The sequence below is a fragment of the Antechinus flavipes genome, chromosome 3 (genome assembly GCF_016432865.1).
Source record: "Antechinus flavipes isolate AdamAnt ecotype Samford, QLD, Australia chromosome 3, AdamAnt_v2, whole genome shotgun sequence".
NCBI lineage: Eukaryota > Metazoa > Chordata > Mammalia > Dasyuromorphia > Dasyuridae > Antechinus > Antechinus flavipes.
In genome coordinates, this window is record NC_067400.1 from 328,204,843 (window position 1) to 328,219,845 (window position 15,003).

At 37.1% G+C, this 15,003-nt stretch overlaps 1 protein-coding gene across 1 annotated transcript in view; it reads left to right on the forward strand.

The window, feature by feature from the left end:
- The window catches only part of PCCB (propionyl-CoA carboxylase subunit beta), a 64,187-nt gene that overhangs the window by 31,048 nt on the left and 18,136 nt on the right, over window positions 1-15,003 (forward strand). Inside the window, exons 7-9 of the mRNA XM_051985601.1 lie at window positions 1,727-1,835; window positions 5,966-6,086; window positions 8,362-8,443. Coding sequence (XP_051841561.1) covers window positions 1,727-1,835; window positions 5,966-6,086; window positions 8,362-8,443 — 312 coding nt within the window. The remainder of the gene's footprint in view (window positions 1-1,726; window positions 1,836-5,965; window positions 6,087-8,361; window positions 8,444-15,003) is intronic.

A 15,003-nucleotide genomic window follows, 5' to 3' on the forward strand; every position in this document is an offset into this window, starting at 1 on the left:
GATCTTACAAGGAGATGTTTTGGACCAGAACCTGAAACAAGGTACTAAGTAGAACTAATAGAAACAATGCTTGTATTCACACCTTTAGAGAACTCATATAAGCAAGAAGTATTTAAATACTCATTGGAGTTCACAAGTATGGGAGATTCACAAAGTAAACTTTGTAACTTTGCGAATTCACATCTCCCCTGAAGCTCTTAGGGCCAGAGAGCACTCTGGGAGAAATCCTCAATCTCTCTCTCTCGAAGGAGCATAAATAGAGCTTCAGTGAGCCCAGTCAGGGAGTTCAGCTGAAGACTGAGAAGGGAGCATCAGTTCAGTTGAGGAGAAGCACTCTCTCGGAGGCGCAACCAGATTCATCTTCATCTCTCACCACTGTGGTGGCTGGGCTCCTGCACTTCCCCCACTGAGACCAAGCTGGTCTGAAAGACTCTCCAGAAAGCTAGCCGAGCCCCAAGTGAAGGAGGCAAGAGATTCATTCCATCTTTGTGCTGGCTGGAGACTGAAGAAAGCAGAGGCAAAGGACAAGCTGCAAGAGCTCTTAGAACCAAGGAGAGAGATAGGCCTCAACTAACCGGGCTATTTTGGAAGGAGAAAATAAACGTTTGAACTTTTATCACCTGGCTGCATTTTGGGTGATTATTACTCTTAACTGCAACTAAGGCTGCCTCCAGAAAACCTCCCAGAGAAACCTGCTCCCACAGAGAACCATTATATTAATATTTCTAAAGAACAAGAACACCACAAAACTTGTACAATAAATAAATGAACAAATATAATAAAGAAATAAAGAAAATTGAATTAAATTAAATAAAGGGTATTTGCCTGCTTGAGGCACTGGGAGATGCATAGAGAGTGACTTGAGTCAGAAAAGAGATTAGAGAGATCGTGATGATAATGATGATGGTGATGTCCCAAAATGCCCTGAGCCTTAGTAAGAAACTGTCTTACTCAGATACTCAAATGTAATTCAAATTTTTCTCATTCCCCTCCCAAAAAGGGGGAGGGAATCCTTTAGTCTGTGTCTTTATGACTTTTTCTCTTTCAAGACTACCTTTATTTTTTTTTTAAGTGAATAATTTTGTTTTAGGGATTTCATGAATCTTGAGATGATTAGAAATATCTTGAAGTGTCATAAAACTAACTTTGAGAATCAAGGACTTGCAGCTGAATGATATGTGATCAATAATAATATATGGATTTAAATTATTTTTCAGAAGGGGATTGTTCTCTCTGCTGTGTACAATTTTTAGTCTGTGAGTTTCACCTATCTTTTCCAGTTGTTTTTTAGATATAAAAGAAATTAAAGCCTCATACTTTTTGAAAATTAGTTTAAAAACAAACTGCTACAATCATATCTTTGATTGGTATAATACTATATTTCAGAGTGCTTTCATTTACCCTGTATTGTTATCTTATTATTCTTGGAGAGATGTCTTTGTCATCTACACAACATCACATATTATTTTTACAAATATTGCAAAAATGAAAAAGCATGATGAAGTAGTGACTATTTTGGGGGAAAGAAAACTGCGACCATAAAAATCTGTCTTCACTTTGGACTGAGGATCAAGAGGCCTGCAATCTAACACTGCCTGTGCTCTTGGACAAGCTGTTGATGTTTGTGAGCTTTCTTTCTCTTATTTGTAAAATGAGGTGGTTGAACTAAAGGCTCTCATTTCCAGCTCTGTATTTTCGATTGACTTGTCTGGAAATCTGTTTGCAGGACACGTCCTATCTGTTCATCACGGGCCCCGATGTGGTCAAGTCTGTCACCAACGAGGATGTCACCCAAGAAGAGCTTGGAGGGGCTAAGACTCATACTACAGTGTCAGGTGAGAAGGGACCCGGCGTCCTTGCCATCCAATTATTCTCTCCCGAAAAATGACTGAAACACCTCTTAAAACAGATGATAAGCATACTCTTAAAAAAAAAAAAAGTTTTCTGAAAATTTTTTAGAAAAGATTTCCATGACTTGTGATGGAGAGAGCCATATGCACCCAGGGAAGGAACTGTGGGAACTTAGAGTGGATCACAATGTAGTGCTTTCACCTTTTTTGTTGTTGTTTGCTTGCACTTTGTTATCTTTCTCATTTTTTCCCCTTTTTGATCTGATTTTTCTTGTGCATCATGATAATTGTGGAAATATGGTTAGAAGAATTGCACTTGTTTTATATATATTGGATTACTTGCCATCTAGGAAAGGAGGTAAAAGCAAAGGAAAAATTTGGAACACAAGATTTTGCAAGGGTGAATGTTGAAAACTACCTATGCATGTATTTTAAAAATAAAAAGCTTTTTTTAAAAAAAGAAAAATTTCCATGCTTCCAGAGTGGTAACATTTCTGACTCCAGAAACAGTAAGTAGGAGGTTGCTGCCGTGGTGCTTTTTGCTAGTTTTTTTTTTTTTCTTTCTGTTGTGCTTGCTGGTTTCATTGTAAAAAAAACCAAGAAGACATAACTACCCAGAATTCATGGAAGGTTGCACCAATGAAAGTAGAGGTCCCTTTTGCACTTGAGAGGAAATAAAAGACTATTTTCAGTAACTTTTCTTCAAGTGTTTACATTGCAGTTTTTAAAATTCTAAAATCTCCAAGAGAAATCTCCAGTAAGTTGTCAGACCAGCCCAAGCTTTACTATCTCCCTAGTGAGAGCCAGATGCCATTAGCAGACTGGGGAACTGCTACTGGTGTTTGAGAGATGCTTCTGCTCTTGTAGGTCTATCTGAAGACAGCCTTTCTGGCTGTGGGAGGCCTCTGCCCATGGGTGGTGTACCTGGGGTGGTGTTACAGTGCAGTTTTAGGCAAATCATTTTACTCTTCTGCTTCCATTTTCCTTACCTGTGAAATGAGGACCTTAGAGGGAAGAATGGGGAGGAGGTAGAGAGAAGGGGAAAGGAACAAATACTTATTAAGCACCTGCTGTATGCTAGGCCCTGTGCTAAGAGCCAGATGTTGCCTCATTTGATCCTCACAACAATACTGTGAGGTGGGTGTTGTTACTATCCCTATTTTACAGTCAAGGGAACGGAAACAAGCAGAGTAAGTGCCTTGTTCAAGATTGTGGTTGTTTGTTCACTTGTCCAACTCTACACAATCTCATGGATTTTATCCATGGGATTTTCTTGGCAGAAACACTGGAATGAGTTGTCATTTCCTTCTCCAATGGGTCCCCATTTATAGATGAGGAACTGAGGCAAATAGGATTAAATGATTTGCCCAAGGTCACACAGGTAGGTAAGTGTCTGAATCTGGATTTGAACTCTTGACTTCTGGCTGTTGGGTTACCCATTGCTCTGCTAGCTGCCTTGCTAGACTAGATGATCTTTTCCCCCCATGTTTTTATTTTATTTTTGATCTCTTCCTAGAATTTTATTTTTCTAATTATATGTAAAAACAGTTTTCAACATTTAGTTTTTTAAAAATTTTAATAATAGTTTTTTATTTTCAAAGTACATGCAAAGATAGTTTTCAACATTCACCCTTGCAAAACCTTGTGTATCAAAATTTTCTCCTTTCCTTCCCCCCACTTCCCTTCCCTAGATGGCAAGTAATCCAATATATGTTAAACACAGCATTCAGTTTTGTAAGATTTGGGGTGTCAAATTTTTCTTCTTCCCCACCTTTCCTCCCCCCTTCTCAAAATTGCAAGCAGTCTGATATAGGTTATACATACACAATCATTTTAAACACATTTCCCTATTATAGAATAAATGCTTTTTCCAACTCTTAAGTCTTATGATTGTCATCCTAAGTTCTTCCTTTAGAGTGTCCTTTCTCTTTGTGATGGGAAATACAGTATGAGCATCTTATATCTTGTTTCAGATTGATTATTGAGCAAATTAGGTATGTGGAGTTAATAAAATTGGGTCTCACCTGACTAAATTTTTCTTAATAGTATTTTTTAATCAGATACTTTGAAGGCATGAGAGAAAAGGAGAGGGATTGATTATATAACAAGAAAGAAAAATAGCAAATTAATTTTCTGGGACATTAGTACTACTAAGACACTAAAAGACCCAAAAGAAAGCCTCTACCTCATAGCTTTTTTACTGTGTTTATGAAAAAATAGGGATCAGAATTGCCCAGGAGGAGATGAGGAAGACATGCAATTTGCATTGTTGGGTGGTGTGCTCACACCATTGAAAATGTTTAGTTTAATCAAGTGTAATCAGAACATCCTGAACTAAATAATGAACTTGTGTCTTTAAAAACAAATTACAGAATGTTAACCAGTTTGTTGATATTCTTTTTAAATTTTTTTTTAGTTTTTAAAATGTAGAATAAAGTTAGCTTGACGTAAGTATAGCCAACTTTGTTCTTTCTGTTTCTAGTTTCTTCTTTCTACAAGCCACCTCCCACATAACTGTCAAAATAATCTTCATAAAGGTCTGACCACATCATCTTCTGCTTAAGAATCTTTGGTGACTCCTTGCTATCCTGCAGGATAAAATAAAAACTCCTCAGCTTGACATTTAAAGTTCCTTACAATCTGATACCAGACTTTTTTTGCAGACTTTTTTCTCCTGCATAGGACCCTTCACCTCCTCCTCCTCCAAAGTACAGCCAATCTAACCTATTGGATGTTTCCTAAACTAACAATTCTATTTTTGCCTTCTGGGGCTTTGCACAAGCTATTCCCTGGGCCTGGAATGTACTTTATCTTCACTTCTCTGTCACTAAATTCCTCTTTTTCTTCAAGGTTCAGTTCCCATACTACTTCCTGAAGCTAGTCTTTTAGAATTCCTCTCCTACTGAAAATAAATTTCTTTTTCCTTCTCTTTATAGCCTATAAATCTCCAGTAGGCTTTGAACTCCTTAAGGTTGAAATTATTTTCCATTTTGTCCTCATGTCCCCAACACCCAGCAGAGTGCCTTACACATAGTAGATGTGTAATAAACACTTATTGAAACTTGAGCTAAGATGTCCATCCTAAAATCCAAACTAACCGGGTAGTATATGTTTAGTAATAATTGTTTTTCTCTTTCACCACCTGACAGCTCCCACAAAGAAATGCCCATTTTTACACTTCTTGGGTTTGAATATAAATTACAAATAGTGATATCTGAGGATTTCATGTGTTGGAACATCATACTAGTTACATCAAGCACTAGAACCTTATAAAGCCATCAGGAGGAAATCTGGAATCCCTCAAGAATTCAGTTTAACTATTCACATAAGAAAAAACAAGTGGATGATTAACATCTCTCTGGATTATCACATGCAATTAGATAAACAAGCTGTAGAATTTGTTAATCAGCTATACATCTGCCCATGTCAGATTCATATAGATGCAGGATGGGCTCCAAGGCCATCTACTCTAAGTCTAACAGTTTGGGTCATCTTGCCCTGCAAAAGTCACCTGACCAAGACTAAGACCAAGACCGAGGCCGTAAATCCCAGAAATGATATTTGAACTCAGATCTTCTGATTCTAGCTCCAGTTCTTTCTACTGTACTCTTTGTGTGTGTGTTTACATGTACATGTGGGTATATAGAGGCCCCATTACTCGTGCATATTTGGGCCTAGAATTGAACACAAGTAGAGAGATCTGGATGCTACTTTTATGCTATGAATTATACCTTTTCTGGAGCCCTTAGACTCCATATTGTTTTTTTGGGGAAAAAAGCGGCCTAGGGAAGGAACTATTATTTCATAGCAGTAGTCTTATATAAACTTAGTGTCATAGGATTTGGAAACAGAAGGAACCCTAGAGGTCATCTGGTAAAGAATCACAGATGGCAAGTACTGAGACCAGCTGCAAACCCGCCACTTCCAACTTGAAATCCACCCTTCTTTCCCGGGCCTCATGGCACAAGTGCGTGGTGAATGGCCTGCTAGATGAATGCAGCCAGTTAAAGGGCCTTTTTTCCGTGCACACATCAGGAGAGCTGCCCGCACGGTAGTTGGGGGCCAGCTGGGGGGTCTGTTCCCAAGCTGAATCTCCTTTTACCTTTGCTTTCTAGGGGTGGCCCACAGAGCCTTTGAAAATGACATAGATGCCCTATTTAACCTTCGGGAGTTCTTCAACTACTTACCTCTGAGTAACCAGGATCCAGCTCCAGTACGGGAGTGTCACGATCGGTGGTAAGTGACAGAAACCTCTCAGTGAGCTTTGGCGTGATGGCTTTATTTGTCTGAACCAGCTTTGGGATAAACTAGTGCCCTTTGATAGCTTTACTTGTTGGGCAGATTTGAAAAGGAAAGAGTACATTCAGGCTTTTGTGTACTATAATGACAAATGACTTAGCCCTTTCAAATAATCACATGCCTAGGGACAGTAGCAGAAAAAGCTAGTTTTATTTTTCCCCTTTAAGACATGAGAAACAAGAAACCAGGATTTGGAATTAGAAGGTATTTGTGATTTGCCACCTAATACTAGCTCTGTGACCTTGATCACATTGTTTAATTACACTGAGCCTCAATTTACTCATCTGTAAAATGGAGATATGAATGCCTACATTGCCTGTCTTTGACATAATGATAAAAGTGAGGAACCACATGTAAAGAGCACTTTGTAAACTGATAAGCACAATACAAATGGAAACTGGTAAAATAAGTGTGTCCTAGACCAGCAGCTGGTTGAGTTCCTTCCATACAGTAGGAATTTAATCGATGCTTGTTGTATGGGGTACAAGATGAGAGAGAGAGAAAATTAGTTTCCAGAAGGCATAGCATTGGCAGGGATAAGATTCTAAGTTTTCTCCAAACTGCAATTGATGGCTTTGTACCCTTTTGACTTCTCTGACCGTTAAGTTCCTGGAAATTGAATTGTATCTTAAAGATAAAACATTTGTGCCTGTTGAAATGTGGGATGAGGATTTTGGATTGGGTTAACAAAGATGATTATATATTTGTTACAAACTAATCTGGATCAAGGATGCCCTTTTTCTTGGGGGGAAAGTTACATTAAACAGTGCAGCTTCCTTCATCTACTTTTCTCATTCCATTCCCTACCTGCTCCTAGAAGATATTACAAAGAAATCATTCCTACACGGAGAGGTTTTCCAAAGGACTGGACATAATAACAATCTTCATTGTAAGAAAAGCAAAGTCTTAAAGGTCTTTGCTTCTGAAACATTTTTGTGCTTATTCTCAATACTTGCTCTTTTCAGAGGAGCTGCAGCTATGTAAGAGAAAAAAAAGATCACTTTTTCCTTTTGTCCTTTTGGATCTCTGCTGTACAAAGGGGTCTTTGCCAACAGTGTCTTTTCCTTTTGGGGGACTGAGGTTTGCTTGGATCCTGGATAGCTTGTCAGAGCTGGGAGGGATTTTGGAAGTCGTCAAGGTCAGTCTCCTCAGTTGGAAGATGATGAACCAGAGACCCACTTTCTGTGATCTCATACTGTCAGGCTGTGAGGTTAATTAGCTGACATTCTCTTTGCCCCCCATTCGACCTTGGGCAGACAGTGACAGCAGATAGGGGCATGGCCCTTTTCTCTTAGCCGCATCTGCATGTGAAAGCACTCTTTGGGGGAAGTAGTGAAAAATGTTCACTGAACCTGAGGCTGCTACTTTGAAACACATAGCTGCTTATCTCAATCTCCCACATATTTTAAACTTTGTAATGGGCCTTTGTACTCTCTGTACTTTATTTTATGCATTAAAAAAAACATGATTTTTAAGAAGGGGTCCTTAGCTTTCTGCAGACTGCCAGAGGGGCCCTGACACAAAGAAAGGTGGCTTTGGAACAGGTGCTTTCTTGTACTAGTAAGCGGAATTTCTTCCTCTGGGTGTGCCCTGTATCAGTGAAGCCACAGTTAAGGCCAGATATTGCTAAGTGAAATCTTTGGCCTTTTCCTTCTCTCCTGTCACAAAGAAAAGGACATTCCTGTTCTTTCATGGATTTCAGGGGTCAGCCTTCCTACCTATATGGTTTTTTTTGAAGCTTAGAGGCCATTGCAAAACATGCACTTTTATTTCCAAAGCACTCTTTCTTTTGATTTATATTTTTGAAATAATTGTATTCATTAAAATGAGCTCTTTTTCTGCTTCTAAGATTGTATCAGTTGATCATGTTGCTAAAGTTTTCCATTATTAGTAATGTGCAACTAATTGGGCAATCCATTCTTGTTCAGTGGAATAATAGTGATTGTTTATATTGAAATGAACATTGATGACTGTGTACTCAATAAGTACTAATTACATGATTGATTTTATGATTCTAACCATACAGATTTAAGACTGCATAGTTGATGGCCATTTTTTTTTTGACCTCGTGAATCCTTAGTGATTCACAGCTAGGTTTCTGGGTAATTAGTGTTTTCATTTTGTCCCCAGTACCCAGGGTACAATGGGTGCTTAATAAATGCACGTGGATTCATTGCTGGTCCTATCTGCTTCTCTTGTTGCTTACTTTCAGTGACCGCCTGGTTCCCGAGCTGGACATGCTTGTTCCCTTGGAGTCTACCAAAGCCTATGACATGGTGGATATCGTCCATGCAGTAAGCGCTCCCTCTGACTTTGCTGTCTCTCCCGACTAGCCAGGGAGTACATTTGCTAACTGTTTTGGGCTGTTTTAGAATACCAGCCATGGAGGATTTAAAAGATCATTTCACTGAACTAATTTGCTCTTCTGGTTGTGGTGGTAGCCCTAGGGGCAAACCTCATTGCCAGAATAGTCAGTAGACTCAGAGGATTCTGGGAAGATGGCAGAGCAGGGGGGTAAATCTCAAGCTCTGGGAAGTCCTCCCACAAACAGAACAAATTTGAGCCTCAGAGTGAATATAGACTGATGAAAGACAAGGAAGATGGGGCGGAACAGGTGTCCTGGGACAGCCCAAAGAAGCCCCCAGGCCAGAGATTAACCAGAGGGAGAGCGCCCAGCCGGGCCCTTGGGACTAGCTGGGCTTCATTGGAGCCTCAGCAGAACCCCAGGAACTCTTACCCCAGGGAACGCCTGCTGAATAGGAGGTCGGGTCCAGCTGTGCTATAGAGAGGAGGTCCTGGGGAGAAGAGCAGCAGCAGGTAAGTGCAGAGGCAGGGAGGCAGGGGGACAGGACACCTGCAGGAGGGGGGAGCTGAAGGGAAGCCAGAGGCGCATCCCCCAACCCTGGATCAGAGGTGTTTACTCTAGTAGTTCTCATTAAAAAACCAAAAAGGAACAGGCAAAGAACAAAGAACTCATCCATAGAAACTTACTATGGGAATAGGGAAGACCGGGATTCATCTTCAAAGGAGAATAGTGAAGTAAAAAAGCTTCTTCTGCCCCAAAAAGTTATGTTAAATGATTCCCCATGCAGAAAGAATTTAGAGAAAAACTCAAAAAAGTCTTTAAGAATCAAGTGAGAAAGATTGAGAAAAAAACTTAAAAAAAAAAAAAAGAAAAGAAGAACCATTCAAGGAAAACAAGAACATTATTTTTTTAAAAAGAGTAGAAACTAACTAGAAAAGGAGATACAGAATTTTAAAGAAGAAACTAATTTTTTGAAAATTAGAATTGGGCAAGGGGAAGCCAGTAAAGCTATAAGAGACTAAGAAAATAGAACAGAATGTGAAACATTTTAGAAGAAAAGCAACAGATCTGGAGAACAGATCAAGGGAAAATATAGGAATAATTGTATTGTCTGAAAGCTGTAAGAAATAATCCAAGAAAATTGTCCTGAAGTGATAGAACATGAAGGGAAAGTAGAAATAGATAAAGTTCATCTATTATTACCTCAAAGAGATCCTTTGTGGAAAACATTGTACTATTATTGCCAGATTTTGAAATCTCCTAGTTCAAAGAGAAAATTTTGCAAGAAATAAAAAACATTCCAATTCAAATATATTGGAGGTGCAATTAGAATTGTACAGGATTTATCAGCAGCCACAATAAAAGATTGCAGATCTTGGAATCATATATACCAACAATCAAAAGAACTAGGCCTGTTGCCAAAAATATTGTGTCCAGCAAAATTGTCCATAATATTGAATAAAAAAAGAAATGAACATTCAACAAACTTGCAGATTTTCAGGAATTTGTCTCAACAAAATCTGAACTTAATAGAAAATTTAGCATATAAGAGGCAATATCAAAGATTAATTTCAAGGAATTTAACATTGACACATCATTTATGTTTTTTACATGGAAATATTTATCATATATTTAAGATTATCATCAATAATTGGGTAGCTCAAAAGAAAGATTGGGACAGAGTTGAGTGTAATCCAATTCTAAAAAGTAAACTGTTTAAGAAAAGATTAAAAATAATAATTATGTTATACAGATGAGTTGCAAAGAAAGAAGAGACAAGGCATTAGAGGGAAAGGAAGGTGATAGTTCTGAAAACATTCACATTGGGAATAGGTTAAGTAGGGAACAATACATAAACATAGCTTGAAGGGTATATATAGTACCCTACAAAATCTATTAAAAAAATGAGAGAAGGAAATAGTGGAGTACAGAAGAGTGTTTAGATTAACAGGAGTGTGATAAGGTGTGTAGATTAATGGGAATAGGATAAAGAAGGAAGGAAAGAATGGGAGGAGAAGATAAGGGAGGGATCGATGGGGAGAGTTAAGCAATAGCAAGTAAAAGCAAATTAAGGAATAGAATTAAAGGAGAAGAGTTAGTAGAGGAAATAAGATATATACACAAACACTACAACAAAGATCAGGAGTAGAATTTGTTAGAAAAAAAAGTAATTCTTGATCTTAGACAAAATTGAAATTAAAGATTCAATCAAGTGATAAATCTACATTATACATCAGCTATATTAGTATTGTTTTACATGCATGTTTACATATGGGTAAATGCATATGATATATGTGTGTCTGAGTATATGTGGGTATGTATGCATGTAGTGGTATGTATGTGTGTATATGGATATATGTATATGTGTGTGTGGATGTGGGGGTAAATATATATGTGTATGTACACATACATACACATATATACTTTTAAATTCTTAATTTTCACCAAGGAAACAAATCTTATTAGGGGATATCTGATGCCCTGCAGCATATTATGTATGAATGCTTATGTCACCATTTACCAAACTACCAACTTAAATATTGTGCACTCAGTCTTGTAGGAGCCTGTGGAGTCTACATCTTATAATACAAATATATAGTATTAAATATACATAATAAATATATATAGTGTAAATATGTGGTATATTTTAGTATAATATGTTAGTATTCTTCATATGTTAATTTACACTACATAGAGTGCTAAATATACATACACACAGAGTATATTTTAGTATATTGTAGCATGACATAATAAGCAATAGGTTTCTGGATGGAGGAATAATATAAATCAAAGCAATTATTTATAAGATTATTGCTGCATTGTGTATCATGGATTTAAAGTGGAAGAAGTGATAGAGATAAAAGGAATTAAAGGGTTTTTGTGTAACTTTAATAAGAGATGATCAACGCCTGCATTAAATGACCTATCATAGCTCTAGAAAGGATGGGCATTGATGTGTAGAAAAGTGACCTAGCAGAAACAGTGTGGTATAAAAAACTTGAAATCAGGAAAAACCTGGATTCAAAATCCTCCACAAGATTAACTGTCTCACCCTGAGCAAAATCACTTATCTCTTAGGGCCCAAGATTCTTCATCTGAAAAATTAGGTTATACTCAGTGATCTCTAGGGTTTTGTCTAGCTCTATATCTATGAGCTTATCTTATGAATTGATCTAGTTGATGACCTAATAGATATAGAGACTAAAGTATGAGCTATCAAAAGTGAATTCAGAATTTTGCCTGTAGGACAAGATAATGATTCTTCTTGAGAAGAATTGTTAGGAGGAAGATAAATTGAATTTTTGACAATGACTTTTGAGTAGTCATCAAAATATCCATGAGAATCTAGAGTGTGTGAAGTGGAATATGTGATAAATTGAATAGATCATTTTGATGTCAAATTATGAAGTCTTTAATGGTAGGCTAAAGAATTTTAATTTTGTGTGAGAAACAATAAGGAGTCACCAGAGGCTTTCAAACAGGGGAACTGACATAGTGATATTGCTTTAGGAAGGTTGTTTTTGCATCTGTGTAGAAGATGAATAGAAGAAAGGATAGATTGGCACAGAAAAGCCCCTTTGGAGGCTGTTGTAATATCTAGAACTTGGATGGCAGCTGAGTGAGCAGAGACAAGGAGAAAGTGGCAGTCCTGGTGCAGAGCCTCACAGCAGATTTCTGGTGGTCCCCATTCCCCCAAGCTTCTTGCCATTCTAATCCACCCACTGGACACAGTTGTCTAAATGATCCTCCTAGAACATTGGTCTGACAGCATTACCCTCCCATTCAGTAAACTCCAGGGATTCCCTGCTTCTTTATCAAATATAAAATTCTCTTTTTGGCTTTTAAAACTCATTATAATCTAGTCCCTTTCTTCCTTTCCATTACTTATCTTCATGTACTTTAAGATCCAGTCACAGTGGCCTCCTTGAAGTTCCTTGAATATGACACTTCATCTCCTAATTTTTTTTCCTAATAATTTTTCTTAATTATCTCCCAGGCCTGGAATGCTGTCCTTCCTCATTTCTATGTCCTAACTTCCCTGATTTCTTCTGGGTTCCAGATAAAATCTCACCTTCTGCAAAGAAGCCTTTTCTAGTACCTTTTAATGCTAATTCCTTAAAGCAATTCACTTTCCCTCTGTAATTATCTTCAATCTATCCTTTTTTGATCAGATTGTAATATAGATTATTTGCATGTTGTCTCCCCTGAGATTCCTTAAGAGTAGGGATTTTTTTTTTTTAATCTTTATACCCCCAAAACTTAATACAGGAACTGGCATATGATAGCTCTTTGCAAATGCTTGTTGACTTGACTTAACTATGAAAGTAGAGTCAATGAGACTTGAAAACTAATTAAACATGGAAAGTGAGGGAGGAGAAACTGAGTCATTTGGAAAAATAGATGATGTTTTTAGACTTAAGTCTTACAATAGTATACTGTCTTTCCTTCAAATATGAAACGGTTAGTTCCTAAATTTTATTAGCTCTTAGATCAATTTTATTTGTTCTTATGTTACATACAATTTTTAATATAAAGATTAACATGTCATACAAATTAGGTCCTTAAATTTATGTTTCCCTGTATATTATTTTTCTCACTTTTGTTTCATTTCCCTTAAGAGACTGAAAACTCCCTTTGGGTGGAAAGAAGGATAGTTTTATGTATCCTTCTTAATGGATAGTATTTAGAAACTCCATAAGGATTTTTTAAGTGTAGTAGGAGTTAAAATATGTCATTTTTATTTTTCTGGCTAAGATGACAGTGTATTAAGATTTAGAGGAATCCAGATGCTCCTCACAGATCCCAGGAAAACTGTAAAAGTGCATCAGAAAGAACAACAATGAAGGAAACCACAAAACAACTGCTGCTAAAAATCTGTGGAGGCTCTGAGTGGAGCCAAGCTAGGGGAGGCAGAAGGATGAGTAAACGGTCAGAATCCATAGCAGAAGACAGATCAGCAAGTGGGCAAACCACAAGGCAGGAGACAGGAGACTATGCCAATATCTGTGAATCAGAGCCCCAGGTCTTGCAGGGGCTGACCAGCAGCCCAAACAACCCCTTCTAAAAGGGGCCTTTTAGGTCACAAGGGAGACAAAGCCAACTTTGGCATTGGGATTGTTCAAGGAGAAGGAGACTGAAGGAACCAAGAATTCCTGCAGACAGGGAATTGTTAGCTACCGCATCAAGGACCGAGCAAAATCAGCCCAAACCATCTGTGAGCATGGGAGGGAACAGTCTGACCCAAGCACAAAGCTCCAGTGTAGAAACTGAGTAAAAATACTGAACTCAGGGAAGAAAGACTGGGAGAATCCAAGAAGGTAAACCCAGAAAGGGAAGATGGGAACAAGCATTTATTAAGTGCTTACTCCATACCTAGTATAGGTGTAGTGCAAGCGTTATAAGAATACTCAGAATAAATGAAGCATGAGATAGGAAATATAATATTAAATGAAATGAGGACTAGGGAAAAAAAGAAGTATAATAAATATTTTAGAATATGATAAACCATATCCAAGAATTGGACACTTTGAAAACTAGAGTAGGCCAAATAGAAAACATCAACTCTATGAAAACAATTTTTTTCATAATAGTTTATTTTCAAAATACATGCAAAATTAGTTTTCAACATTCACTCTTGCAATACCTTGTGATTCAAACCTTTTCTCCCTCCCTTCTCCCTACCCTTTCCCTTAGACAGTAAACAATCCAATATATGTTAAACTTGTGCAATTCTGTACCTATTTACACATTTATCATGAAAACATAAATATTAAAACAAAATCAAAAGATTAACTTGGGGGGAGACCAGAAAAATACTTAAGGTACATTCTATCAAAAACATCTGATTTAGAAAACTTGGTTAAGGAGAGAAAATATGACAATCATCAAAATTCCTAAAAATCATGATGAAATAAAAACCTATATATTATATATTAAGTCATATGCAAAGACTGCCAGATCTACTAAAACCAAAGGACAAAATGGAAATAGAAAGACTTCACCAGTCATTTCTTGGAAAAGATCCTAAAATAAAAAAATCTTGACATTAAGTAGAGAAATAAAAATAAAAGTAAAAATAGTAAGAGAATTAAAATAGACACTATTGTGAGATTTAACAGAGAAACTATGCCTCAGGCACCACAGGAAATGGAACTAATGTCAATACTTTTAATATAAGCACTAATTGGCATAGCATCAAAATCTTTCAAAGAAAATTGAGTGGAATTATAAAAAGAAACAAACCAGAAAACTAGAATAATGGGGGATCTCAATATATCCCCTTCAAAGCTAGGCAACTCTAACAGAGTTAAATGAGAAAGAAGATAAGGCCATGAATAGGTTTTTTTAAAAAGTGGGATATTACAGTTATCTGATGACTACTAATTCGGAACAGAAAGATACATACATATTTCTTATTTGTGTATGACATCTTCACAAAAATTGGCCATGTATTAAGGCACAAAAATTTCATAAAATGTAAAAAAACCCATAAATATTAAATATTTCCTTTATTGGCAGTGCAATAAAAATTATATTCAATAAAGGTCC